The following is a 26,966-nucleotide window of genomic DNA, read 5'->3' as shown; positions in this document are numbered from 1 at the left end:
GCTTCCTTTGTTTCTCGGCAGAGCTTTGAGCTTGCGCGGAGAACCCGGAAGAAACGCAACACAGTCCCGAAGAGACTGTTAATGAAACACCCACATCACGTTCATCAGCGGTCCGCCGGGGCCGGTGATCCGCTCGACGTCATCAACGCAGCCGGTTTGGTCATGTTGCAGATGTACGAAAGTCGATCATTTGCAACCGTCATCGAACGGGAAGACCGATCAAGAGTACCGCATTGTGTGCGGCGGTCTGCAAACGTGTTTAATATGCAGTGAGCAGTCAATCATGGACACCGTCGGACAATACGCACGGTGGTCTCTGTGGGGTGCTCTTTATACTTGGGTGCGTTCTGATGGACACCAAAGATTGTTGGTAATCGACAGAAATTTGAATTATTGTTGTTTGCTTGCGAATGTGAGTATTTTTTAATTTACATTTCAAAGCTCACTTGCAGCGGAGATATGCTCGATAAATCGATAAGCTATCCACATATAGAGGCGCGACAAAAACACATCGGTTCGAACGGAATATCAACTTCACGCTCGTGACGACAATCGTTTCAATAAAAGGTGACCGCCACGCTATGCTTCCACTAGTGTTTGAAGAATGACGGGAGCAATGCTATGATTAGGTATGCAAATAAAGCTCCGCGCCAAACTTTTGCTTGGTAAGTTTTTTTTTTGTGTTTTCAATAACATCCCAACTATGCTATCAGCTTAACAATAATGGTCTCTACAAATGGTTACGACGTACGAGAAATGATCAACATTAACAAAGAAGGCTTTTAGCCAGTACTGGGAAGTAAAGTGGAAAGACAATTTCCTCAAAATATCTTTGTGCCTCATTTACTTATCATTACGAACTATAACCCTCATTTACGACTTTACATCCAGAAGAAAGCTGATGGAGAATTGTTGAAGCAATTTGAAGCTACAATGCAAATAAATAAGCGATTATTTCTATTTTCTTTCGTGCGATAAAGTATGGAAATCCTATGCTACAAACTCATGCACGGCAACAAAGTGTCATCAAATGGTAAGCAAGCTAAACGTTCTATCAACGCTGAAATCCTAGCCAAAAAGTATTTTTATTTAAAAGAATCTATATGAGGAAACAGATATTTTTACCTTGCAATTCTTAATGCTTTACTCCACAGATAAATTCTTCTTTCATGTAAAATTAAGCTCAAAAACGCACGATTCGAACGGTTATGAGATACGCGCTTTAATCATTCGCTAAAACGTAAAGAACTAATGCAAGGTCTGAAGAAAAAAAAGGTGATGATAAATATATGTATATGCAAGGGATTTGGAAATAGAATCTGTGATCCGAAAATACTAAACAATTTAATACGCTAGATGTAAATCCAACCGGCTAATAGTCCACAGTCTCAATACGGGCTCCCCCCATTGCGATGGTTTGCATGTGGTTGAGCTCATCCACCGGCGCGCCCGAGAACCGCTGCAAGACAGGAAATGTATTTGCTTCACAATCGATTAACCCTCACACAGGAGAAAAAAAAAACAGCACAGCGGAAAGAAACAACAACACCGGGGGGAAGATTTGTCACGCACAAAGAATGTCACTAACAGTGGCGCTCGAAGCGAATGGAAGGGAAAAATCAATATTTAACACGAAAATGTCAACCTCCAACGAACGAAAATAGAAGATTTATGCAAAGATACGATAAAAAGCACGGAAACGCATAAATTAGTAGTAGGAATATAAGCCGCCTATGACGAATAGTTTGCTTCTGCCAGAACTAAACCGCAAACACATGTTCTATCGCTATGTACCACTGCTTTCCCAACGACGACCACTGCTCTAGTATAGTCAAGAAGTTGCCAAAATATGTTGTCAAATTTAGAATTTGATTAAATACTGTTTAGCTCAGCCGCATAGGAAAAATCGAAATTAGGAAAACATACGTACACATCGTACAATAGGAAACAAAAGAAAAAAGTTTACGAAAAGGAGAGATAGAGCGTAAGAAATTGCAGGGCAATAAGAGAAAAAAAAACAAATCAACAAAAATAACAGGACACAAAAGGAAAATTATAATCGCACACAGGAAACATCCCCCGGGGGCCTCCAAAAAGCAGTGCATCCTAAAAAGGCCCGTCTATTGAAGTAGCGTGATGAGCGGCATGATCAACTATGCCTGCCTGCAGGGTGGCTAAGAGATTGCTAGCAACTACGCCAGAAAATGGTAAGTGTTCGAAACACAATCGAGTCGCGATCGAGAATATAACTGCGGAGCTATATGTTGTTATTAACAGCACTAACCAACAGAGTCAAGTAACCACCACAACACACCAGATAAAAGGAACGGGAGAAAATAGGCATTCAAAAAGCATATAAAAATACGTCCTAATAACGGTAGAGAGATACGGTACTCACAAAAAATATAAAATATCGTTATAACATATCACTTAGCTAGAGTGTCGCTGTTTACAGGATGAGGCCGCCCCAGGTCCTTGCCGCCAAAAGCTTCCAAAGATCCCAGAGCTTATTTTCCGGTTAGTTGCAGAGTATGTGTGTACGAGGAAAGGGAAGCGACTCATGTTATATCGGCGGGGTACTTGCATCCCTTCACCACGCGACTGGATTCTTTTCTCTCTTTCTCTCCCCCTTCTAACCTACTCTCAATCATTTTCCTGTGACAATGTCGCCCACTTCACCAATTATCCTTGTCCGCTCGTAATGATGTAGCTTTTCCGTTTTTTTTTTATTCCGGGACGACTCACGGGTGATTTACTTTGCGCTTCTTCAGTTCAGACACAGTTACACACAATTCGATTGCTTCTCACGGCGCTTGCATTGGTTTTAAAATTTGCTGCTTTTGATGAGCTTCTGAAAGCCACCTACACCGAAACATAGGTAACAAACAAAAGTGTGGTTTATTAGTATGTGAAGATAAAAACGAAACGATGTGCAAAATGTTGCGTCAATGAAAATGCAATGGCAAAATAATGAAGGGTGGGGATTGAATTTTAACAATAAAAAAACGATAGCTCTAGCACAAAAAATAAGCGATTCCTATAGGAACACAAATTACGATTGATCTACGCTCTACCAAAAACCGATAAAACCGATGGAAATAATTCGATGCAACATTTGTAGTCTACCGATAATTCACCACACATCATAATGTACCTTACACTCCTGATACTTAATTAAACGTCTACGCATAGTAAAATAAACAATTGCTTTACACAGTGGTATTTTAAAAAAGAAAACGAAACATTTCAAGAACAAACAAAAAAAGGTGCATCACATCGCAAAACGTCGATGGTTGCCGTTCGGTTGTAAAAGTACTTAATACTGCGCACAATGATCATTAGGTATTACTTTTTTTTCATTTTGTGTGATACAAGTTTATTTATGCTGTTTAAATTTTGATTCTTACTTATGTGTTTGTGTTTTCTTTTTCTGGTTTTGTTTTTTTTTATTATTTCATTGCAGCGGCTTTACCTTTAGCAATTGTTCTTGACAATGAACTATCCTAATTGCATCGTACAATGGACCGAGTGTGTGTGTATGTGTGCTGCTCACTTATGCTCGACGAGAACATGTAACATTATAATTTCTTCTTGCCGGTAAATTATGGGGGGAAGCGATTATACGATATAATAGGAGGATCCGTCCTGCATACTTATTTCTCGCACATTACATCCGGTGTCTGATCTTGTGTAGCGGTCGTCCAATGAAAATTGCACAAAAGATTTGAGTTCACACGCATAATATACACCTTTTGCTCATGTGTATGTCGACTGTTGGAGCAGGGACAAGTTATCCTGCACACAAATCGTCGAAACCCAGTTTAAGAAAAAAAAACCCTCATCCCAGTCATCTGGAACGATCTTTCGCTTGGCTCTATCCAAGAGCAGAGGCAACATGGAAACCAAACCAACGGTATGGGGTGGTGTTGGGCCCAAGCGATCGCCATCATACGAAACTTTCAGACCAACATGGTAGCTGATTTCAATACAATTCAATCATGCTGACCTGCCATAGGTCGTTTTATAATTACAATCGATTTATGTCTCTTTCTCTTCACTCCAGTTCCCGCCTACCCTCCCTTCACTCTGAACGGACTCTATCTGCACAAAATGCATTTCTCTCTCTCTCTCTCTCTCTCTCTCTCTCTCTCTCTAGAACAGCTTTTGAAATTTTCATTCAACCGTCGAAAAAACATGGTACGATACACAGGGGAAACAGTTTACTTTAGGTGATAATCAGCATTTCAACTACGTGTTGTATTTTTTTTTCTGTTCAGAATCTCAATTCAATCTAAAGATAATTTGCAACTTTTGCTCCCCCTTTTCCCCGTGATCTTGATTTGCTTTTGCGTGATACTAGGTTCTGCGAGTTCTTGCTTATTAGCGTTTCTACCGTCACTCGCTATCAGTTTGCTGCGCCTGCTGTTGTTTGAAAAACTTTGTCTCAATTATCATAATCAGAAAACTGTTATGCCCATTTAGTGGTGCTGCTGCTGCTTCTGCCCATCGTTAGTCAGGTGGGGCAGGGTGTCGAGCAGTGGGGTGGTAGGTGTGATTCGCGGTGTCAGTGTGAGTCCTGATTGCACTTTTTCACACAACCATGCACACTACTACGAAACCACTGCTGTCGCCGCCGCCAGCGCTAACATATCTACCATGTTATCATGTGTTGTTAGCATGCATATTTGTTTGTTTGTTTGTTTACTTTGCTCTTTTTGCTAGTGTTTCTAATTAAATTATCATTCAGAAACGCCCGCTCTTGCTCGTTCTTCTGCTTCCCTACGATCTCGATAAGCAGCGAATCTGTCGCACAATTTGAAGCCAGCGACGGAACAGCTTGTTCTTTTCTGAATGCCTCTTCGCGTGTTACGTTACACACCACAGTAAAACGTGAATCTTGTTCAGGCAACTTTTTCTATTACACTATCCAGAGTACAATGGCCAAAGAGCGAGGCTAGTTAGACCCGTCTACCTTGGCCATTGCTCTCATTACTCTTCCCAATTCCGCCTACCAACCGTCGCTTGGCATCTTTAATAATTTTTCTTTTGCATTTCCGAACAATTCATGATTGGCTGTTCGTTCGGCCCGTTCTTCTCCTTTCAACAGCTTCTACACCCAGCGTGCACGGGAGCGCACACGCATGTGCGATTGCGAAGGTTGATTCGCACTTCAGTTTAGGGGAAATGTACCTGTCACTCACAACACCACGCGCGTGCATGGGCACTGTTTTTGTCAGTCGATCTTATTTCAAGTTTTGTTTTATAAAATGTTCAAGGATTAAAAGGAAACACTAGGGAACAGGTGAGGGAAGGAAACGGAACGGATACCGCACAAATTTGGTAGTACGTAATTTGTAGTTGTTGTAATAGTAGTAGTTGTAAGAGAGTAGAGCTATTTGATAAATTATTTCTTTTTGTTTTTACTATAGCTTCTCGGTGGTGTAACAGGCCGTCCGGAATTCAGGCCACCGTATTGGAACTTACGTTTATCGGCTGGCTTCAAGATTTGGAACGAGCACATCAACGTATCGTCGACGGACATCATCGCACCTGTGAAAGACGAATGGGATGATAAAGCACACACCCTTTCTGAGGCTCCGTAACGGAGGAATGCGCCGTGTAGGCGTGCGTACCAGCATTGTCGAACTCTCCGCAGTAGTTGGGAGCGGAGAACAACGTCACCAGCTGTCGTTTGGCGAAGAACTCGTAACCATCCTCTACTACCTGGTGCGCTCGACAGATTAGATCAAAGTCGTGCTTCGTCAGAAATTTGCCCACGATCTAGGAGTAGGACGAAACAAAAACACCGGTCATATATTGGCTGGCGTTCAACATGCAACCTTCATCCGCGAACGAAAATGCTTACATCCACGCCAAATGTGAAGCTCACACCGCGATCGTTCTCTCCGTAACCGTTCGTGTCCTTGTCCGGATCAGACCAGAGCAGATCGCAAAGCAATCCCTGATCCGGTACGTCTGTGGGCCGCATAATGCGCCGAATCTGTTCCATGGATTGCAGGTCCGGGCTCAGACCGCCGTGGCAACAGAAAATTTTCTCGTCCACAATCGCGGCTACCGGGAGACAGTTGAAGCAATCGGTGAACGTTTTCCACATCTTGATGTTGTAACGCCGCTTGCATTCGTCGTAGAATCTGTCCGGGACAAGGAGGAAAAGAATTTCGTGTGATTGGTTGCGCACTTGTCCGTCGGTGACATTGAACCGGTGTTTTCGATTAGATTCGATCGATACACGACCTCGTAGAGGTCGAGGAGAGGATGGATGAGTGTGTAGGGAGCGGCGAGAGAAGGAAAACCATGCACATAACAAGGCGCTTACCCGTATATTCTATTGATGCTTGCGCATTCATGGTTGCCGCGTAGCAAGAAGAAATTTTCCGGATACTTGATTTTGTACGCCAGCAGCAGGCAGATCGTCTCCAGCGATTGCTTTCCCCGGTCGACATAATCGCCCAGGAACAGATAGTTCGACTCTGGTGGGAAGCTACCGTACTCGAACAAACGCAACAGATCGTAATACTGACCATGGATGTCACCTGTCGAGGGGTGGGAAAGAGAGAAACAAAAGAACCACGATAACTCCCTCTGTAAGAATGTTAGCGGCGTTTCGTAATGCTTTTGGTCAACAAGAACATCATCCTTTTTTTCTGGTTCTGGCTTCTGGTAGAAAAACAAAATCAATAGCGAACAGCACTCGTAAGCTAATGCGGCAGATGCCATGATTACGATCGTGGGACAGGGGGGAGGCAGAGGGGCGATAACATTTTTCTTTAAAAAATTCGTTCCGTTCACTTCCTTATCGTTATCAGAATGTCTCACTTCGCGCACACCTCGTACAAAATCAGCAACAAACACCACCCTCAATAAACGTGGCTCGCGCGATGTTTCACAATATAAATACCGACTGGGATGACGAATATTTTAGGAAAAGTACCAACAACAAAATCGCCCTATGAAAATGGCAACAATCGTTCGAGCGGTCTACAGCAACGTGACACAAAACGACACATATTTCAAATTCAATCGGAAAGGCGATAAAAATTACTATACTTTTTCAATCCCCAAAAAAAGCAGCACCCTTTCTCCGAGAATGACGAACATGAGCGCCGAACAGCACAAGCAAATTCGTGAGACGAAGCTTGATTCGGATTTGGTTGCCAGCCATGATACCGGTGATGAAGGATTTGACCGCCAATTGCGCTGGGTAGCCTTGTTCGGTGACACCCTCGCTGACAACTGTGCTTTCATTTTCATTCGTGTACAATCACACCGCACCAAATAATACCGTGCCGGTTGGTTGTTTAATCCGCGAACGCATACCCGCAGGCCACGGAGATGGTTTGTCGGCACCGGCAATAAAAGTAAAGGTTTGCCCTTCCGACAGACGCACACGAGGAAAGGTAATACGTAGAAGGGTGGCAGCAAATTATCACTACGGATGGCAGAGTCAGCACCGGATCGGTTTTATTGCAGTCGCGGAAACTGCCACTTCAGGACAACATATACACACATCCGCCGCGCATGAGAGTACGGACTTTTTCTGCTTCTTAGCAGCGTTTTGCTAGTGCTGCACATGATGGATGAAGCACGTGCGGTGAGCTAGGCGAAGATTCAATATAACCCCCATGATAAGGCCACTCCCACAACCCTTTCTCGCCCTACAGCTCCCGGTGGTTTTTACTACACGCCATTTATCACCTTTTGCTCTTCAAATGCCGGCTCTCTTCAGTCGCAACACTATCGCGAAAAGCGATTTACACCTCGCTCATTTGTTTGAGTAGCCTCGTGCGCTTCTTCGGTTGGGGAAAGGAGATGAAGACAGAGCTATCTCACGGCTCCACGACTCCACGGCTCGCACCCAACATCGATAAACAAGTGCTGAAAGCTAGGCGACCAGACCTGGACCTGGGCGATCCAAAACGGAGATGGCACAGGAGGCACACCACCGGTGAGCCAGTTGAATGCGGTACCAAAAACAAACAGTGTCTGCGAAAAAATATGACCGAATCCACGCGTTTGCGGTGTTGTATATAAGCCTCTTTTTTTAAATATGCTTCCGCCGCGGCACGTCTGCTCATCTGGCGCGGCTCAGCTCGCGCGATCCCACACGCAAATGACGATCTTTCAGCTCACGCCGTTCCGCGACGGCACTGAAGCAGCGTAAGAAAACTGTGTTTGCCAGTGTAAAAGCGAGCCCCAAAAAACTTACCGCAAATCTTCAACGGTGCCTCCAGCTCGAGCAGTATCGGTTGGGAGAGAAAGATTTCCCTCGACTTCAGGCAAAGCAGACGTATATCCGTTTCCGACAGTTGTACATTTTTTCCTGGCCTCGCACCGCGAACTGTGGGGAAAAATAGATGAAAATCGGGAAAAAAAAAGATTTAATAAAAAAAAATGACACTCAGCCGCCAAGGCACGCATTTAGCCGCTTCGGGTTGGCAGCTCTCTTTCGCGGTCACCCTTTTCCCGCTCTTGGCATTTAACCGCCATGCTCTCTCGCTCGCTCCCTTGCCCTCTCACTCTCTCGTGCTCTTTTTTGCTTTTTTTCCCCTCATGCTCATGCTCGAAGCGGCGAAATTTCCTACGGACTCCTAAGCACGCACGAAATTTCAGTTCAGGGCACACTAGACACACGCACATACACATTCGCACGATTGCCGATCGCACACAGCAGCCAGATTGGCTACCATCAATATAGCATAGGGGAATCGTGGCGCAGCTCAACGCAGTTGGCCGGTTTAAAGGAAGAAAGTAAAAAAAAATAGCGACACATAGGTCATTCATACACGGTCATACTCTTCTCCCCGCGGTTGATCGAAGTCACCCACCCGTGCTCTTCTTCATCACACTCGTTTTAGCAGTCCCCGGGCACAACCGGGACGTGAGAGAGAGCGCGGGGGCGTTGGCCAAAAGAGGGTATATTATGCTGACTGGCACACGCACATACACACACAAACACACCCCTCCGCTCATTGGCAAGCGCACAGCTACGGTATTTTTCTACCATCTTTTCCACCCAACCACCACCCCCTACCGGACGACACTGGACGGGAGAGCACGGCCTAATAATCAATTTTCAATTACCTTCTAAAAGCATCGCAATGAGATGGTCTATGTTTGATAATTCTACGTCCGACATTTTGGATCGATTTGTTCAGCTCAGCGTGCGATGACGGCGAAAGGTGGGAACCCGGGGTGGGATTTACACGGCAAGCGGTCACGGCAGACGGGGTCGGGAGAGGAACAGGGCCGACTGAAACACGGTGCTTTCGATAGCGCTAGCGCTCCTGCGTTTTCTTTCCTTTCCGGAGTCACAGCTCACGGCGATATCTCTCCCAGCGGTGCCTTGCTACCGCGATACCCGTCGTAGTAGTCCGGCTGTGGGGCTAGCTGCTGCTGCCGTTGCTGCTGATGATGCTGTTACTGCGATAGCTTCGTCGTCGTCGTCTTCGTCGCCGCCGTGCCCGTCGACTACGCGCTGTAGTAAAATCGAGCGAAGAAAAACACGACAAACACACAGGCACACGCGCGCGTATCACACCAGGGTTTCTTTGCCGCGCGTCTTCTTCTTCTTTCCACCCTTCACACTGCACGACACCCGCGAGGCGTAGCTGAGAGAATGAAGGGAAAAATCCGCGTTTTCGGATGGATTTTTAGCTCCACTCTCGGTGCCGATGTCGTTGACAAGCTTGCGCCACGGTATCGGTGTTCCGGGAAAAAGTAATTTCCTTTTTCCTTACACCAGCGACAAATATGCACGCACTGAAAATATGCAATATGGCCGTCTGGTGAACAGCGCTGCCAGACTGATCGGATCGCTGCACATTGCGATCCGTCAAGAAAGTTGAGCAGGGGTTGATTGCTCTCAAGACAGCTGTCGACCCCGACGGCCTTCTTGTGCATGTCGCTATCATGAGCTAGCGTGAAATGTCGTGGAGAAAGAAAGCTATCTCATTTATTTTGATTACCACACATACAGTTTAATATGTAAAAACATTATGGTCTGCCATATTTAACCGAAAACTTCAATTGTTCGTGAAAGTTATCTTTTTGCTTGTTTTTATGCTTACGATTGAACACACCGGCTCTATCTGAACACCTGAATGTAAACCAAACGACATAACGGGCTGTGAAGATTTTGACATTTTGTAGGCGAACAGCATTTACGGTTGTTGTGTGTTTAGCGATTCCTGCGGCGAAAGAATCGTAAATAATTAGTAATAAACGTTTATTAAAAACACCCAGCCTATACACACATCTAACATCATGGAAGAGGTCGAACTGCCAAAACTAGAAAATGACCAAAAATCATACGCGGGCATCCCGGAGGCTGTGTTTCTCGTAAGTAGACTTTATGCTAATGCCCTTTTAAGGCTCAATGCACACGAACAATCTTTGGGACGTTGATTAGCACCGGCTGGTGATTTATTAACCACAAATGAGGTCACCTTTAGTTTCTACTCACGATTTGGCCATCGTTTGCTATAGCTCCAGTGAAAAATAATGCAAATATGCATATATCGGGATTGATATCTTACCCGGTTCCCATTTGCTTACAGGACGATGTAGAGCAGTTCATGAAAGATTCCGGCAACGAAGAAAGCGTTGAGAAAGTGCTGAAAAACTTTGACGAACAACACAACAAGTACCGCTTCATGGAGTACAACATGATCTCGCGCAGACGGCGGCTAAGGCAGCAAATCCCGGATCTTACAAAAAATCTGGAAATGATCAAAATCTTACGCGAGCAAACCGACGACCAGGAAACGCAGTTCCTGCTCAGTGAGCAGGTCTTCGTGAAAACAACGATGCCGCCCACGAAAACCGTTTGCCTGTGGCTGGGTGCTAACGTGATGTTGGAGTATCCACTCGATGAGGCGGAGGAATTGTTGCGCCTGAACAAGAAGTCAGCAGAGGTGAACCTTCGATGCTTAGAGCACGATCAGGAATTTTTGCGCGATCAAATCACCACAACCGAGGTAAACATGGCCCGTGTGCATAACTATGATGTAAAGAAGCGGCAAGCGAAAAAAGCCTCGGGCGACGAAAAACCTTAGATAAGCCGTAGGTTGCACAAAAGTCACGGTATAACACAGCGGAATGGAAATAAAATTGCATTTCTGATTCATCATCGTTACAAGTTTATTCATTATTTTTGTCTCATAATGTATTGCTGGCTGGAATGTTTGCATGAAAGGTCAAACCTATCTTCTAGAAATGTAGTGCAATAGCTGCACTGATTTTCAAGCTCACGATGAACGAAAAACGTAAGTAACATGTCGAAGCATACGATGACGATCGTAAAACGAGGTGACGCACATAAATACTAGGGAATAAATACCATAATCAGCCGAGCGACTTCTCCCTGCTTTCAATTGTACTAAGCTTTGTTGTTATAATGATAAAGCTTCCATAAAGCGGTAGGAAAACATGTTTTTCTTTTCCTTGATTGGTTTACGTTTTTGAATGGACGGGTGACGCAAGTTTCCGGTGCTTGCTAAATTTTCCTAATTCCACTTTTTGGAGGCCTATGTTCTAAGTATTCGAATTCCCGATTCGAAAGACACTACACAATCCTAACCTAGAGAAGGTGTAGTAATTGCACATTTACTTGCTGTCATCGGCAGCATTTTCCTTCTTTACCGGAGCCTCATCGTTCGGCGCACTGGCCGTCTCCGGCACCCCGTTAGCGGAGGACACTTGCGCATCTTTCGGCGCTACTTCGTCAGCCGGTTCGGTTTTTATGGACGGAGTAATGCTTTCCAGAACTTCCAGTTCTTCTTTCACAACCGCTCCTCCATCAGCATCACCATTAGTCTGTGCGGGGGAGCTTTGGGGAGTTATATTGATTTTCACATCCTGCGTCGTGTCGGCTTCAGGTGGTTTGTCTGCGGTCTTTTGCTGCTTATCACCAATCTGCAGCAGGCTTATTTCATTTTTCAGGCGCTCTATCTCTTGGTGTGCTTTGTGAAGCTCTGTATGGATACTGCCATGTGATTCGCCTAATTTTTCCATTACGTACTGGATTGCATTTTCCGGACGGTCGGTGTTGCATTTTACCAACACTTTGGTCATCGCGTCGAGTACGCCCTTTCTATCCAAATACTTCCGGAAGTCCTCCTTCGATAGATCAATCGGCTACATGAGGGAGAAGTAGGGGTTAGGATGACCACCATTCGATATCGACCGCGCCAATCTTATACACCGACCGAAAATCAACGTAAATCGGCTATATTACCTTGTAGCTGGACATTCTTTTATCCTAAATATCGTGGGTCCGAAATTCTCGATGGCTTGGGGAAGCAATACTATAAAAATTAAACTACAGCCACTGGCTTGTTAATTGCGCCGATCGATTTTAAAGAGCGTGGGGAAGGAGGGGGCTTTTCCAGATATCTTATCAAGCCTCTCCGCTATCATTTTGACAACCGAGCCATTTAAAACCCGCCCCAAGTCGCTTAAGCGTTCCATTTGACGTTTCGAATGCCCCATCGCCATGAACTAACAGAAGTGGCGCTGTTTCAAAATGGATGTTAAAAATAAATTAATTGAAGATTATAGCTGCATGTTAACGAATGTTTAACGAAAATTATCTGAGGAAAGCTCGAGTGCATTTTTCTAGATAAACTTATTTGTTCTATTGTTGTTTTGTGGTTGTAATGAATATTTTAGTTTTTTTTAATAGTTGCATCTAATTTACATTAATGAAAAGTTAGAAACAAATTCAATAAAATCACTAATCACTAAATAAAAAAGTATACTGAGCGTGTTTCTCACTTTCGGTGACGTTGAGTACTAATAGTTTGTTCTAAAACAAAAAATTACTATTTAGCCACTTACTGTGGCTTTCAGTGCATAAATGCCACACTATCTCTGCAAAGTGTTGTATTAAAACAGTTAAACACAACAGTAATATGAGTTTTTTTTATGTTTTAAGAAACACCCCGAATGAAAAAAGACGTAAATTCTTTCGCATCGTTAACAGACTATTTCCTACCACTTCGCTACTTACAGTGCTAACAATCAAATTTATTTTAATTTATATACCTCACAGATCAACATTGTATACCGTGTTTGCTGTTCTAGCTTCAGCTTCTCTAGCCACGTCCCTTACAACGCCTGTTCTAAATTATCCCCAATAAGCAACAGCGCTCCATGTTCTTCCTTTCCCGTGGCAGCTTTATTACCGCAGTCCTTTTTGATATCCACCGGACACGGCACGATCCCGAACGTGTCTCTTCCCATCTGATCAAAGCTACACTCCGTCTGCTCATCCTCTTCCTTCGTCCGATCCGGTGGCCGCTCGATCCTGTGACGCTGGACGCAAGATCGAACCAACCGAACAAACCGTGCATCGCGCGCTAACTGGCGCCGCCTGGTGGTGGGTGTCTTCAACTGCAACAGTGGTGCGCATCGGGATGCACGTGTTACCGATGCGCCACTCGATCGACACTGGCAGTTGTTATTCAAATCGACCAGCTGGCACGGTATACCGACCGTTGCCGTGTCCATCGTCCTGGCAGGTCCTGGCGCTACGTTCAACCCCAGCTAGAGCGAATCCTTCCGTTGCGAACTTCCAACTGCTACTAAGAAGGCTGCTGCATCGGTTTCTGGGCAGTACCAATCCCGGATGCATCCACGGCATCACGACACCCCCGCCGTAAGACGCCGCCTGCCCTATGCATACTCCCCCCCGTTGCTGTTGTTATTGTTCTGTTGTTGTTGTACATAGTTTTGTTACTTTTCTGGGGATGCACCCGAAACGGGTTTTTAAACGGGGGGCCTTGTATATACGTGCAACACCGTTGAGCCGGTTGCGCTGGAATAGGAAGAAAAGAGAGCACACACACACACACACACAAGAAAAAAGGGCGGCCATGCAAAAACAATATTTATGCTGGCGTCTCAACCGCGCCCATTGCAGGGAGACGGAAAGGCCACCCGGTGGCAGGTTTGGGCAGGGTGTCCCGGGTTGTAATGCACCGACTAGCAGCGGGTGGTCGTTTTATGTTGTTGCCACACTCTGGCGGATGCATCTCGATCGGGTCCCTTCGCTCGCTCCGGTGCTGCGCTGGCTTTTGCGTATCCTGTGAAGGAATATGGCGCCTCGGATTGGTTGAAATGCTTCCCACGGGTGGCTTGCGGAATCCGGGCGAGTAAATGATAAACACGTGAGGGACGTTCCGGGGGTTCCGAGGGAGCAGTGGCAGCGGGTGTAAAAAGGAGCGCGCACACGGCGAGCAAGAAAATAAACACAGTAAATAATAATCAACAAAATAGTGCGCTTCCAGGGTTGGGTCGGGCTTGGCGCATGTTTCGGAGAAAGCTGCATCCTTCGAAGCGCAGCGAATAAGAATAAGGCAGCACCGGCAGCCGTTTCGCTGGTCCGCAAACGGTGCAACAGAGACGGTTGCACAACCGCCCCGTTTGGAGAAGGACAAACACCGGCAATGGGAAAAGGGATCGTTTATGTTATTGCAATATGTGGAACGATAGTAGTGTGGCACAATCGTGTGTCAGAACGTGTACAGGCAGGCAGCAATAATACAACACCGCCACACAGTACAAAACGGGCAGCCCAGCCCGGGGAACGCCTTTTTACCTTCCCCGGTTAAAGGCTGGTAGCAGCCCCGCGCTGGCTGCAGAAGGGGCAGAAACGATTGATGAAAATACAAGGAAATATAGCCCGATGACGGGCGTACGGGTCCGCCATCTTGATTCCCGAGGGAAGCCCGGGAGCTGCACATTGGCCTCCCTTCTCAGTTGTGATGGTCTAGAGAGAGGGGCAACTAACATTGCTTCAAGATGCAGCACAACATGCAACCAACCGACGCCATTGCTTCGTGTTTTTTCCCGCCAACCAACCCTCTCACGCGTCCCGCGCGGCCATTATTGTTTTGGAAGATGGAAAACACGAAACCCGAACGAGGCACGATCCGCGTCCCGGTCGGGGCCATTTCTTGCCCGGCGCGGTGCAACAAAGCAACATGGGTGGTGAAGAGGAAGCTTGCAGCAAAAGGAGCTGCAGCCTCACCGTTATCAACAAAGAATGTACACTACACAATATACTCGGAGCAGGCGCGCGCACCTACACAACTGACGTGGCGTTTACAAAAAAAAGAAAGAAAAGAAAAACAACCAAGCAAGCTGGTGCTGAAGCGCGTCTCAGCAACGCTGCTCTATCCGGTTGTCAACGATCTCGCCCATGGCCTGCCTCAATCATTTTCTCCTGCAGCTAGGTCCTTCAGCATTCCCGTGTGTGTTTGTGTGCGCGTTTGGGGCTTATGTACATATCCTTAGCGCGGTCGGATTCGCGGCGCGAAGCAAACCCGAACGATCTTACGTCGCCCTTTCGGTCGTGGCCGGCCGGAAATGCTGCCCGATGTTATGTAATAATCCTGCCGAAGTGACCAACGTGCGATGGAGCGCCTGGTTTGCAGTCACATTTCGACCGTTCAAGCAGCAGGGACACGTTGGTGTCCTCGGTTATCCTTTTCGTGGTTTTGGGGTTGTTGGGTTTAAGCAGCGTTTTGGATTAGGCGCCCCCACCACCTTTTAGAAGCTTCGATCTCAGCTGCAAGTGATGATGTTGGTTTGAAATCCACCAGTGACGCTATGAAACGGAAGGATTTGAGCCACTTTTCATATGCTCTTTTGAAGGATAATAAACGATAACGAAATAGAGCCGCTATTCTGAAGGGTTCGGAACAAGACGATGATATGTCACTCACAGATGCTTTCAATTTTATGCTAAAATGTTTAGATGACGATTAAAATAAGTGTTCTGCTCGATACGATCATTATGGTTCAGTTTATATTGATAAAATTTCTGGAAGGCGTCCTATGCTTGGAGTTAGATAAATCTTAAGCAAAAATAAATTCAACGACAATGTACAGTAGTACGATACCGTTTTATTAAAAATGGAACTAAATAAAATATTTTCAACCTATTATTGAAAGACATGTTGGTTCTTTCTATCCTGATTCTCAACAAATCCACAAAGCCATTGAAGTTTGCGTTTGAAACACATTATTTATTGAACATATGAATGTATCTCCCATGTTGTACTATTATGATAATTTGTTTACACATTTTCTTTGCTAATGTTTTCGGATGTTCAAATGTAGAAGCACTCAAGAACACAGACTTCGTTTTGTTTTTCGCCAAATGACATGCAACAGTACTGCACCTTTCTTTTTATTATACCATAAACCATTTTTTATCACGTTCCGTTACGATTGCTGGAAAAAGAAGCTAGCGATCTGGCATTCGCGTTTCGAAAAAGGATCATTAGGGACACCGTTTTTGGGTAACAGTAAAGGGAGGGAAGAGAATAAAATCTTGATACTATACGATCACGAAAGAAGCAAAAGAGTTACCCGCATTGGTGCACTCCACCGGTTCCGGCACGTCCTGGCTGACTTCCTCGCTCTTGATGCTGGGCGATCGCTGTTCGCTGTTCATCGCGCTGCACTCTGCCTTCGCTAAACCTAAAAGGGCACTGGCCTACCGAAAACGCGTGGGCGGTTTTTTTTTCTTCTTCTTCTTCTTGTTGTTTTCCCACGGCGCTTAGCGTTCCGTTCGCGCGGCTCGTGCTGCTGGTGTCCGGGCGACACCACAACACAACACAGCGTCAAAACACCGACTGAACGGGATAAAGCAACACAAAACATGCTTTATATTAAAATGCAACACAACACGCGCCACGGGGAGGGTTTGTTTTCCACGGGTAGGTGGGCCGAGGCCGAGACCGATCCGACCGAGCGAGTGCGTTCCTTTCCACCGGTGGGGCACCGAGGTGGGCTGAGAAGGACACTGGGGGAAGAAAGTGCACAAGAAATCGCACATACACCCCATCGGGAGGGCACAAAAGCGGGCTGTTTTCCGAGCGAACACTCGGGGGTTGTGTATTTGTGTTTATTTATTATTTACATACACATCCCAGGCGCAAGCGATGAGTCGCAAATGCTGGGCGACCACTGCGACTACTAAGACCTGCGACTGAGTTGGTCTGCCTGCCTGCCTGCCTGCCGAACGGCTCCGGGTTCCGTGCAGGTGTGTGCGAGCAGGCAATCCCGAGCGAGATGGTGAAAGCGAGAGAGAAAAACCACACCCTTGGTGGGGTGTGAGCAAGAGAGTGTGTGTGAGAGAGAGAGAGAGAAAGAGCGCTTACGAGAGCGAGTAAGTATTTCTACATAAATACAAATTAAATACATCCTCATCCTGCCACCCCCGCTCGGTTTTGTTGTGTGTTTCCGCGGCTCCCTCTAGCGGGGGCTTCGGTGAAGCGCTCCGGAACACCAGCGCCAGGATGCACCCACCCCAAGAGCGGTCGAAGGAGGCCGGATGCACCGCGCGAATGTTGCTCGATATATTTTTGCCTTGCACAAAACGATCGTTTGTTGTGTGTTGTGTGGCGTTGCTGGCGTCGGTGTTGAGCCCTCGTCCTGGCTCGTATATAGCTGCCACAACGACTACGACGACGACGACGACGATGGCGTACATACAGGCAAGTGCAACCCGCGGCACCCAGGAGCTGTTGCTTTCTCCTGCAACTCCTTCTTTCGCCCTCGGGAGCTGCGCAATGGCGGGGCGAGGTCCTTTTAGCATTGTGTTAAAACTTCGCCCCATGTTTTACTTCTTGCAGCGGCCGGGTGCAGCCTCAAGATGCACCGAAAGGACGGCGCAAGCGAATGCTCTGGGAGTGCTCGCGGGAGCTTTTCGTCTCTGTTTAGCAACCGAGCGGCCGAAGTGCAACAGCGACCGAAGTAGGCGTGTTGCTAGGCGAATGTGCTGCAGCGCTCAGAGAGCTTTGCACCAGTTAGCAGCCGTTGTTGCTGTGTCTTCTATGCCGCGTGTGGTTCTTTACCGTTTCTTGCAGTCCATCGGAGTTGTCCTTTGCTTAACGGGAACGAGAAAAGGGTCTCGTGCGGTTACTTTCCGTTGCATCGGTGCATGATGCAAGGGCCATACCAACGGCTCGTTTATGGCTGTAGATGTGCATTAACGATCGCGCCTTCGGCAATGGCGCCGGATAAAATGGAGCCCTTTCGCCATCGTGAAGACTGTAATTTTTAGAGTGGAACCACTCCTAGTGACGTGCAGCATTTGCAATCGTTTGATTATGATACGTTTTTATTGATTTGAATCGGTGCCACGCCATTATACCGAGGTGATAATTATTTGCCCTACCCAGACAGCAGCTTTAGTGATTTCAATAGAAGGGAATTTTTCTTTTGGGGTGTGCCTGTCTATGTGGTCTATTAAACTAGTAATTTCCAATGATTTATGCATCGCTGTATGAACCTAAACCATTCCCAATAAATTGCTATACTTTCCAAGCTTAATTTGGTTGGCTAATGGCTTGAATAACTGCTAACCTGTAGTCTTTTAGTTGGAAATTGAACGAGTTAAACCGTTTCCATTAGTCTGCTGTTAATTTTGCAGATGAATGAAAATGTTACTATTATTACTATTGTTAATTTAGAGACGGCCAGACCGTATTGAGATTTGTATAAATGTCTCTGGACTGAAAAGCATTTCCTCCCAACAGCGGATATGAGCCTTATCCCGGACTGACTCGGTTAAATAAGTATGTTCAAAGTAATAGATTTGTAGCTATACAATTTCACGGTATCAAATAGTCTCTTATCCATCGTTGCGGTCTTTATTTATAGTTCGCTTTCAAGTTATTTCACTGTGATGTTCATATTATCAAACTTAGATTTAAAACTTAATTGATGAAATAATTTATTGATTTATTGTTTGGTTTATTTTTGATGCTTGTACATTTCTATTTCACTTGTTTTCAAAATGTTCTATTCGATGGAGGCGCATGATGTTTTACGTACTGATGAAGCAGTTTGTATCATGATCATTTTGAAGTCGTTTTGCGATTTAAAATGTAATAATAATTTTTTTTTATTATTATACCAAAAAAAAAGCAAACAGCACTTGTTTATTTGTAGAGGGACAAAATAAAAAAACACATTTTTAGCAGTTTTTTTTTTTAAGAGGAAGTTAAATTTTGGCTGTATTATTTTAGTATGAACTTGTTTCTGACACACCACAAACCGATTTTTAGAAAGTATTGATAGTAAAGTAATTTATAAATCCTCTGCAAACCGTATACCATGGAGAAAACTCATTAATTTGAAATGGAAATTGTTTCATAAATAAATGGAGGCGCATGGTCTTTCTTAGTATGGGAAACAATTTTTGTTTTTAAATCCTATTTATTACGTACAATTGCATGAAGAAATGTGTTTACATGAAATGTGTCGAATTTTCATGAAGAAATGTGTTTACCAGTATTGGTAAATTTCCATAAAAAATGCATCATGCGAAGAAAAAGTGCATTTTGAAAATACAAAGAGGAAACGCAGGTCCAGAGCGAAAATCTGATAAGAAAAAATGTATTATTATTAGCCAATATCACGTCTATTAAGTTTAAAATGTATAAGATTTAAGTGAAACTCATAATATGAAATAGAAATCCAACAAAATCAAAAAGGTAAATTTCAGAAAAGTGATAATTTAAATTTCTCTGCAATGAAATTGTGTGAGCATACAACTTAACGTTCTGGGAACTTTATGGCTTTATGAAAAAATAAATCATCGTTTTTCGATACTTCAAATACTAAATTCTATTCCCATGCTCAACAGACGTTACTCTACGAAATAAAACGTTTTTTAAACTAATGTTTTATCACAATTTTGATAAAACCATAGTTTATTCGGATTTCATTATTTGCTGCCGTAAATTTATAATAGATTTGTATTGTAAGATAATATTTAATCTATGCTCGGATAAATATGAATTTGAGATGAATATTATTCTTGAAAAACTAGAACTGGACATGCAACCACAAAGCTCGTATGAATAAAATCCCAGCATAAAACTTAAAGATCGTAAATTTAAGTTCAAAAATATTCTAATTTTGATCCCACATTTCACAAAAAATTATTTCATCGGGATCATAATCAGTGCATAAAGGATATATGTTTCTTCTATAGACAACATTAATTAATTAATTTTTTTATATTTTTACAGCATGAACGCGATATGTTCCTATGCTAAACAAGCACCGTATTTGTTTAATTAGGGTATAAATTCATTCCACATGAATATTCATTATTCTCTGCTTATCCGACGGTAACGGCCAACCTCATGTGGGTATCCCGCATTTGCGTCCGCTTAGCCGCTCAGTCTCGGCGTAAATCAATAAAATTATCTGCTGTAATGAAATCAGTCTGAGCCGCCGCCCTTATTCCGGCACAATATTCATATTGTTCAAATTGTGCGACCATGCAAACGACTTTCCATCCCACGTCCGCAGCACAACGCTGCCACCATCGCCACGCACCACTTTTCTTTCCATTTCCTTCGCGAGCTTTTTGAAACGAGGGGGTGAATTGTAAGCTTTAAAAACCGTCTGCTTGGAAGCTTTCACCGTCCAGCCCAAGCTCACACCCCAATGTACGTTATGTACGAACGCACAACCCCCTTCGAAATGTCGCTTATGTACGCCGGCAGACGGTTAAGGCTAACGCAAAACCATCAAACCTCGATGCGCTAAGGGTGGCCTTAAGCGTCCAGCTGTTTTCGCTGACGGTTGCCCTTTTTGTCGGCTGGCGTCTGTACATAACGGTCCGGGCTCTTTCTTTCTCTCACTGTCTCTCTCACTACCGCTTCTCACTCGTGTAAGCACCGGTCTGGCTCGGTACGAGAGTGGAAAAAATAAAGATTCTTGTACATTGCTGTACTTTCTTTGCGACAGTCGCTCGCTATAATCACGTGCCCAAGCTGGGAGATATTTCAGAGTGTCCACCGGCCGTGGGGTTGATTGAGATCGGTAGTGGTTCCCGCTGCCATCAGCCACCGGAAGACAAACAAGCACCGTCTGGCTGATAGATTTTTGCGGTGGAAAACTGGTTTCCCTCTCACCGCGGTACGCACTGCAACAAAGAAAAGGAGAAAAAAGACCTACGCCAGAGATCACGACCCTAGCCGAGGGGAGACCGATAAAGGTGTTGGCGCACTTTCGGGATCTTAATTTCCATACGGCTTTTGGGCAATCGATAAGTAAATGAAATACAGCTGAGGGTATGGAAAGTTTTTCGCCTCTTCCGGGCTGATGGTCGATTGAATTTGGGTTGCGTTTTTTTACTCTCTTTCTTGTGTTCTGCTTCCTGCTTTGAGGCACGCCAATCGATTTGACATTGAAGAAGATTCCAACAATGAGGCCGTTTAGTTCGCCTGGAATTCTAGTAGAAGGAAATGGCAATAAATGAAAGCCGTAGAATTATTATTGATACGATACATAATGCAACGATTTAAAATACGATGGAGATAAGGACGACGAAAGATTGAAATAGGGATTTAATAATCCTACTTGTGCTTGAAATGTTTTGAGATAAATTTTGGATGAGGAAGTTCAAATTTAAATAAGCATTTTATCCATCAAAAGTCGCTCCTGTCACCACCATCATTTGATGGAATTTACGCCAGAAAATCGATTGTCAAGCTGATAAATGGTAGCCTACTAGATGCGTTAGAATATTGACACAACGCAAACCGTGCAGGCATCTGGTGGGAAATTTAAATTAAAAGTCAGATTTCTTGCTGCGAACTCATTACGGACCTTCGGCGAACCGACACAAATGGATCGCACAAGCCGCCCTAAAGATCCTAAGGAAACATTCCCGTTGGTTCTACCCTCCGTGAGTGAAGAACAACAAAAACAACCAAACACGTCCCTCCATCCGCGCAGTCGAAAACTCATGTACGTCCGCTCATTTCACATTAGAAACCGACAAACAGTGCGTAAACAAGGGAAGAAACAATTTTCCTCTCTAAACAATGGAAAATTATAGAAAAACACTGCAGAACTCTTCATGCGCCGGTTCTCTCACCTTCGGGCCCGCGCACCGGTCGCATCCGTCCCACCTTGAGACACACCCGTGACTCCTTGCGTCGCGTGTGCACGCAGCGGATGTCCGTTTCCTTTGCCCTGGCCGGATCGGATGCGCGCGTGTGTGAGGATGCCACCGCTCAGCGGCACCCTCGGTTGTCCAGTAATGGGCAAGTGGTCAAGCGGAAATAAATGGGTAAACAACGAACGCTACCAAAGCGAAACGAGCGAGACAACGAGCGAGCTAGAGAAAGAGAAAGAGGGTGAGTTTTCGCAACGGTTGTAATAAAATAAAAGCGTAAATTCAAAACAGGCACCGGCAAACGCCGGACGCTTTTCCACCGTGGCTCCTGATGCCGGACGGTTGTGCTGCTGTGGCCGGACATCGCCGAGGTCCTGCTGCCAAATCGCACTAAATGCCCTTCGGTTAGGGATGGTGGAAATGAACGAAAAACCCAAACGAGCGGCGGGGAAGAAACAACAATACCGAGCGGGCGGCAAACACCGGAGTTCGGAGTGCTACAGGATTGTGGGGGAGTTAAGGAAGAGCGGAAAGAAAAACAAGCGAAACCCAGTGCGATGGTCGCTCGCCAAAAAGGGGAAAACTCCGGGATGGGGTTATCGTCTAAAATAACAAAAATAGTCCCTTAAGTCATTTTCCTATATCATCAATAGGAAATGTCTTTCTCGCATTCGCGTCCAAGCGAGGCTGTTAGCGAGCAGAAACGATGGACGCACAGTGGCTGCCAATGATTCATCTCACACACGTTATTTGTATAGCAAAATTAAGCCTAAAACATTATTGTATTGAAAATGTAATACACCTGTATTTTGGAATTTAATTTTCATACACCATCTCCTCAACAGCTAATTTATCACCTCTGAGATGTCATTTTCTTTTATTGAAATTTATTGAATTTTATTAAAAATTATGAAAAATTTTAAGCGATTTTTAGAAAGAGATAGGTAGAGAGTGACAGAGAGAATGAAAAAGGTAAACGCTCAAAGTAGGCTAACGAAGCAAAAATCCTTCACTCGATAGAACAATAAAATAGTATTTTCTTGTCACTAAATTTATTTAATTATGGTCAAAATTATCATTAAAAATATATCATATTTTTCTCATAATCAGCATTCAGCAAACAGTTTCAAAATAATCGTCCTTTTCAAACATCGGTCTTCCGTGCGAATGCTCGGTACAGAAGTGTGCGATGTGCGATCCAGTCAAGGAAAAGAAGTATGAGACAGTCCACGTTTGGTGCGACATTCAATACGAAAGCTGACGGCACCGGCTGAGGGCCATCTCGATTGCCCATTGCCCGTTACCTGCGTCTTACCGCCCACGCTTCCATTCAGGCGTGTCCTTCCGCAGGAGCAATCCACATTCGGCCCGAAGGTGGTCGCGTACGAGCACCCGGTTCAAAACAAATGAGAGCTGCTGGCGGTTGCGATTGCTCAAAATCATGTCGCTTAACAATAGTTGAACTGACGGAAGGAAGCAAAACGTACACACGCGCGCCCGCCATGCACACGTTTACAAAAAGGGGACACACTGGACACAAACGAGGTTCCTTCCCATTCAAAACGACGGTCGGTTTGTGCTCGAAACGGCATCACCTTCGGGCGCTGTGCGCTCGTCATAGCCATCGTCCTTGTCCGTGTCCTGGCCGTTGTTTCAGACGTTTGCAAATGTCCACCCAAATGTCCTGCCGGGAAACAGCGCTCCGGGTGACGCAAATGTGTGTCCCGCTCTTCCGGTTCGTTCGGATGCATAATATTCGGTTCATTTTTTTTTCTCCCAGTTTTGTTTTTCCTTGCACACTGTAAAACGCCGCGTTTTCTTTGCTCCCTCCCAAAACACGCCTCAGAACGGCTCAACCCGGTAATCTATACACATCGAAAGGACCTCTTGTTTGATCGAATGGATCGAATGCGAAAGTACACGCGCACCGACACTTCGAGCCGATGGAATCCGGCGAAACATTCCAACGGCCCCATATAATCGCCTTAATTAATTTTCCGACGCACCGCAAAATCTGGCCAACTGCCGGAACGCAAAAGTGCTGCCAAGGAGTCGTTGGAAATAAAAAATAACACAAAAATGGGTTTGAAAAAAGTTTGACACGTAGGAAATGTTTCCCTCGATTTGTCTTCCATTACCGGCGACACGGGCTACGTGCATGACACGGGATCTCGGTTTGCTTTGGTTTTTCCAACTCTCTCAAACTTCACGCTCGAGCTGAGGTTGCTGAGACGGAATGGGAAAAAAAAGTGCGACATTTACTTCCCAGTGCGAACCCACCCACCGCAAAGGAGCCTCCCTAGTGGTGGGGGTGGGGGAGGGGGTGTCTGCGGGTAATGAAACATTACGATGAGCAAAACACACATACACGCACACGTACCCAAAAGTACAGGCGTTGAAAGGAAAACTCCCACAGCGCTGGTACGGTTTTTGCTTTCGTACAGCCCGGTCACCCGTACCGTGCGGATAAAAACACGGTCCCAACAATCGGAAAAACTGCTGACATTTGCTGGTAGACAAATGGGACTTTCCTCTTTTTTTCTCTCTCTTCCTGCTCCCGGTCAATGGGTGCGGGCGAAAGATTGCTGATCGGAAAATTCTCTCTCGCTGCTCGATGCCGACGCTCAAGCTGACCACTACCCCGAAGAAAGGCTACAGGCGCTGGACATTAACAGATTAAAAGGTATCAATCATACGTTTCACGGTGGAATTGTATTGAAACGAAACGTCGTCGACGTATAATACGAACGGTTATTTTATGGTACAGTTTCTCGTTTGTTTTTTTTCTCCGAATGTTGAATAAGAGCATATCTGAAACACTTTAACAAAGTGCGGTGATTAAAAGCATATTTGATCGCTAATAACTGCTTACCAGATTGTTTGCTAACGTTCGAGTTCATTGCGTGAAGCAAACACAGGAAATTCTCGCCAAATGATCAAACACTATTTGCGTATTTGTTCAGGTATATCAACAACCAGTGGCGTAGTGTCGATGTCGATCGATCTACTATTCCACAAATGTTTCTCGTTCAACGACCGATTACCAGATCAGGTGTACTTTTTCATCGTCATCTCGCGTATAGATTGAAAGAAGCGATCAAGCCTTATTTTCTAGCGAATTAATTTTGATCTTACATTACGCTGTAAAGCAAATCTGCTACCGAACGCTAAATTTCTCAATCATTGATAATGGTCTTATCAGATAGAAACAGATGCTACTGATTGACAGAGAGAAAAGCCCAATTCGGCGAACATTTGTCGCTGTTATTTACAGATTGTCCGACAATAGAGAAAACTTTTGGCTTATTTAAACAGGTAAGTAATAAGACTCCAACAGGTTCTAAACAAACTTCTAACACCCTTTTAGGTTGAGGCACCATGCGACATGATGTGTGGAAAGTTGCTAGCACCATTGACTAGTAAAGTACTTGAAATAAGTAATCGGAACCAATCCTTGATTTTCATCATGAGAAAAATCGTGTCTAATACCTCATTCGACTCTCGAACCGTTTAATTCTCGCACCACTTGTTTTCAGCATACGTTAACAAGCTTCAATGCTGTGGATACACATTAAACTGCATCTGCCAGGCTTTTTTTACACTGCAACAAAGAGGACTTAGATTTTGTGTGGAAGTATTCGACGAAATTCTTCCATCAGGGAGGATCCTTCCGAATGAATCTCACTACAGAGACTGTGTGTCAATTTTCGGAACATTTAAAGCTTGAGTTAAATGTTATACATTTTTTATCCTTTCTTATACTAGTACAACCCGCCCAACCTGGATGAAGAGCAAGCTCGCCCTCACTTAGTGGATGCTTCTGTATGCGCACACGTATCCGGTAACTCCATCACATCCGGCATCGCTCCATTTGCCACCGATCGACATCACCAGACAATCATCACTGCTTGAGGAGGCACTGGGTTGACCCGTGGCGAAGTTAGTGTACGAAGTTGGCAACAGTTCCTTGTTCAATCCGATCCAAAAGAAACGACCCTCGTAGCCAATATCCGTCGCACCGATGTACCATTTGGCCAATAGTGATCCCTTTTGCGAGATCGCTCTTAATACGCGAATGTTCTCTTCATAAGACGAGATCGATGCTATATTTCCACCTTGCAGGCGACAGGTTTGCCACGCCTTGAAGAACGACAGGTCTTTCCTGTACGCTACATACTCGTAGAAACCTGTCGCAAAAAGAAAGGAACCAAAACGTCAGCTAATAGATACCACTTACGATCGCTACCATCGAACGTACCATGAGCCTGGCTGGCAAGCAACGCCACGCACAGCGAAACGCAAAGGATCTTGAAGATCATTCTGATGGACGGAGATGTGAAAATGTAACGTTAGGAGCGTTCGGGAACTACGAATAAACTCGCATTTTCGGACCGGCTTTTATACCACGGCAGACGATCAACAACGTTGGTGGAGTACGTGTTGGTTCAGGTGGCTCTGGTGTTGCGCCCGGTGTATAAAAAGGCACACATCGCATCATTATGCACCGTATTCTCACCAGCCGTCTTCTGGTATCTACTGACTGTTCCATCATGAACGCAAGTTTGCTCGTGTTTGTTATCCTTGGCGTAACTGTGGCTAACGCTGTGGTGAGGTACTCGGTTCACAGTACCAACGTTACCTTCTTCCAAGCCTTGACGGAATGCAGCTCAAATGGTGGATATTTGACCATGATCCAATCGAAAGACGAAAACGACGAGGTTAAGAAGGCAATCAAAACAGCTGGAGTAATCGGTACTTACTGGATCGGTGGTACGGACAATGGCATAGAAGGCTCGTGGATATGGATCTCGAGAAACAAACCAGTGGGAAGCCTCGACGGGTATACCAACTTCAACAGCGGTGAACCGAACAACTTGGGAACATCTGGTGAAAACTGCCTCACGATAAATTACAATTTCCAGTGGAATGATCTTCCATGTGATAATACCATACCGTACGTTTGTGAATATGATATATTGTAGACACGCTGCCAGCGATCCATTAGATGGAC

The 26,966-nt window shown here is 45.0% G+C and overlaps 5 protein-coding genes across 7 annotated transcripts; 2 read left to right on the top strand and 3 right to left on the bottom strand.

The window, feature by feature from the left end:
- Positions 1 to 1,073: 1,073 nt before the first annotated feature.
- On the bottom strand, positions 1,074 to 9,790 carry LOC128731487 (serine/threonine-protein phosphatase alpha-2 isoform). 3 transcript variants are annotated; one of them, XM_053824611.1, is made up of 8 exons: positions 9,103 to 9,790; positions 8,228 to 8,359; positions 6,338 to 6,554; positions 5,867 to 6,152; positions 5,634 to 5,781; positions 5,485 to 5,550; positions 2,399 to 2,862; positions 1,074 to 1,459 (listed from the first exon to the last, which is right to left on the bottom strand). In XM_053824611.1, exons 1-7 carry the CDS (start codon positions 9,155 to 9,157, stop codon positions 2,825 to 2,827), a joined length of 942 nt encoding a protein of 313 aa, XP_053680586.1. In that variant the 5' UTR covers positions 9,158 to 9,790; the 3' UTR covers positions 1,074 to 1,459; positions 2,399 to 2,824. The 3 variants fall into 3 exon arrangements, with proteins under 3 accessions (XP_053680586.1, XP_053680587.1, XP_053680585.1); XM_053824612.1 differs by having other exon boundaries at positions 2,642 to 2,862; XM_053824610.1 differs by lacking the exons at positions 1,074 to 1,459; positions 2,399 to 2,862 and having other exon boundaries at positions 3,375 to 5,550.
- Positions 9,791 to 10,202: 412 nt separating this feature from the next.
- On the top strand, positions 10,203 to 11,137 carry LOC128731618 (prefoldin subunit 3). Its single transcript, XM_053824751.1, has 2 exons — positions 10,203 to 10,359; positions 10,578 to 11,137. The coding sequence occupies exons 1-2, from the start codon at positions 10,285 to 10,287 to the stop codon at positions 11,073 to 11,075; spliced, it is 573 nt and encodes a 190-aa protein (XP_053680726.1). The 5' UTR covers positions 10,203 to 10,284; the 3' UTR covers positions 11,076 to 11,137.
- Positions 11,138 to 11,181: 44 nt separating this feature from the next.
- LOC128731422 (uncharacterized) lies at positions 11,182 to 12,344 on the bottom strand. The gene is made up of 2 exons (XM_053824542.1): positions 12,257 to 12,344; positions 11,182 to 12,156 (listed from the first exon to the last, which is right to left on the bottom strand). The coding sequence occupies exons 1-2, from the start codon at positions 12,269 to 12,271 to the stop codon at positions 11,626 to 11,628; spliced, it is 546 nt and encodes a 181-aa protein (XP_053680517.1). The 5' UTR covers positions 12,272 to 12,344; the 3' UTR covers positions 11,182 to 11,625.
- A 13,418-nt stretch (positions 12,345 to 25,762) lies between these two features.
- On the bottom strand, positions 25,763 to 26,274 carry LOC128727462 (low affinity immunoglobulin epsilon Fc receptor-like). Its single transcript, XM_053821381.1, has 2 exons — positions 26,193 to 26,274; positions 25,763 to 26,142 (listed from the first exon to the last, which is right to left on the bottom strand). Exons 1-2 carry the CDS (start codon positions 26,272 to 26,274, stop codon positions 25,763 to 25,765), a joined length of 462 nt encoding a protein of 153 aa, XP_053677356.1.
- Positions 26,275 to 26,643: 369 nt separating this feature from the next.
- On the top strand, positions 26,644 to 26,937 carry LOC128727451 (perlucin-like). Its single transcript, XM_053821370.1, has one exon. The coding sequence runs from the start codon at positions 26,644 to 26,646 to the stop codon at positions 26,935 to 26,937; it is 294 nt and encodes a 97-aa protein (XP_053677345.1).
- The last annotated feature ends 29 nt before the right edge of the window (positions 26,938 to 26,966 follow it).

This window comes from Anopheles nili, chromosome 2 (genome assembly GCF_943737925.1).
Source record: "Anopheles nili chromosome 2, idAnoNiliSN_F5_01, whole genome shotgun sequence".
Lineage (NCBI taxonomy): Eukaryota > Metazoa > Arthropoda > Insecta > Diptera > Culicidae > Anopheles > Anopheles nili.
This window is presented reverse-complemented; position numbering and strand designations above follow the sequence as displayed.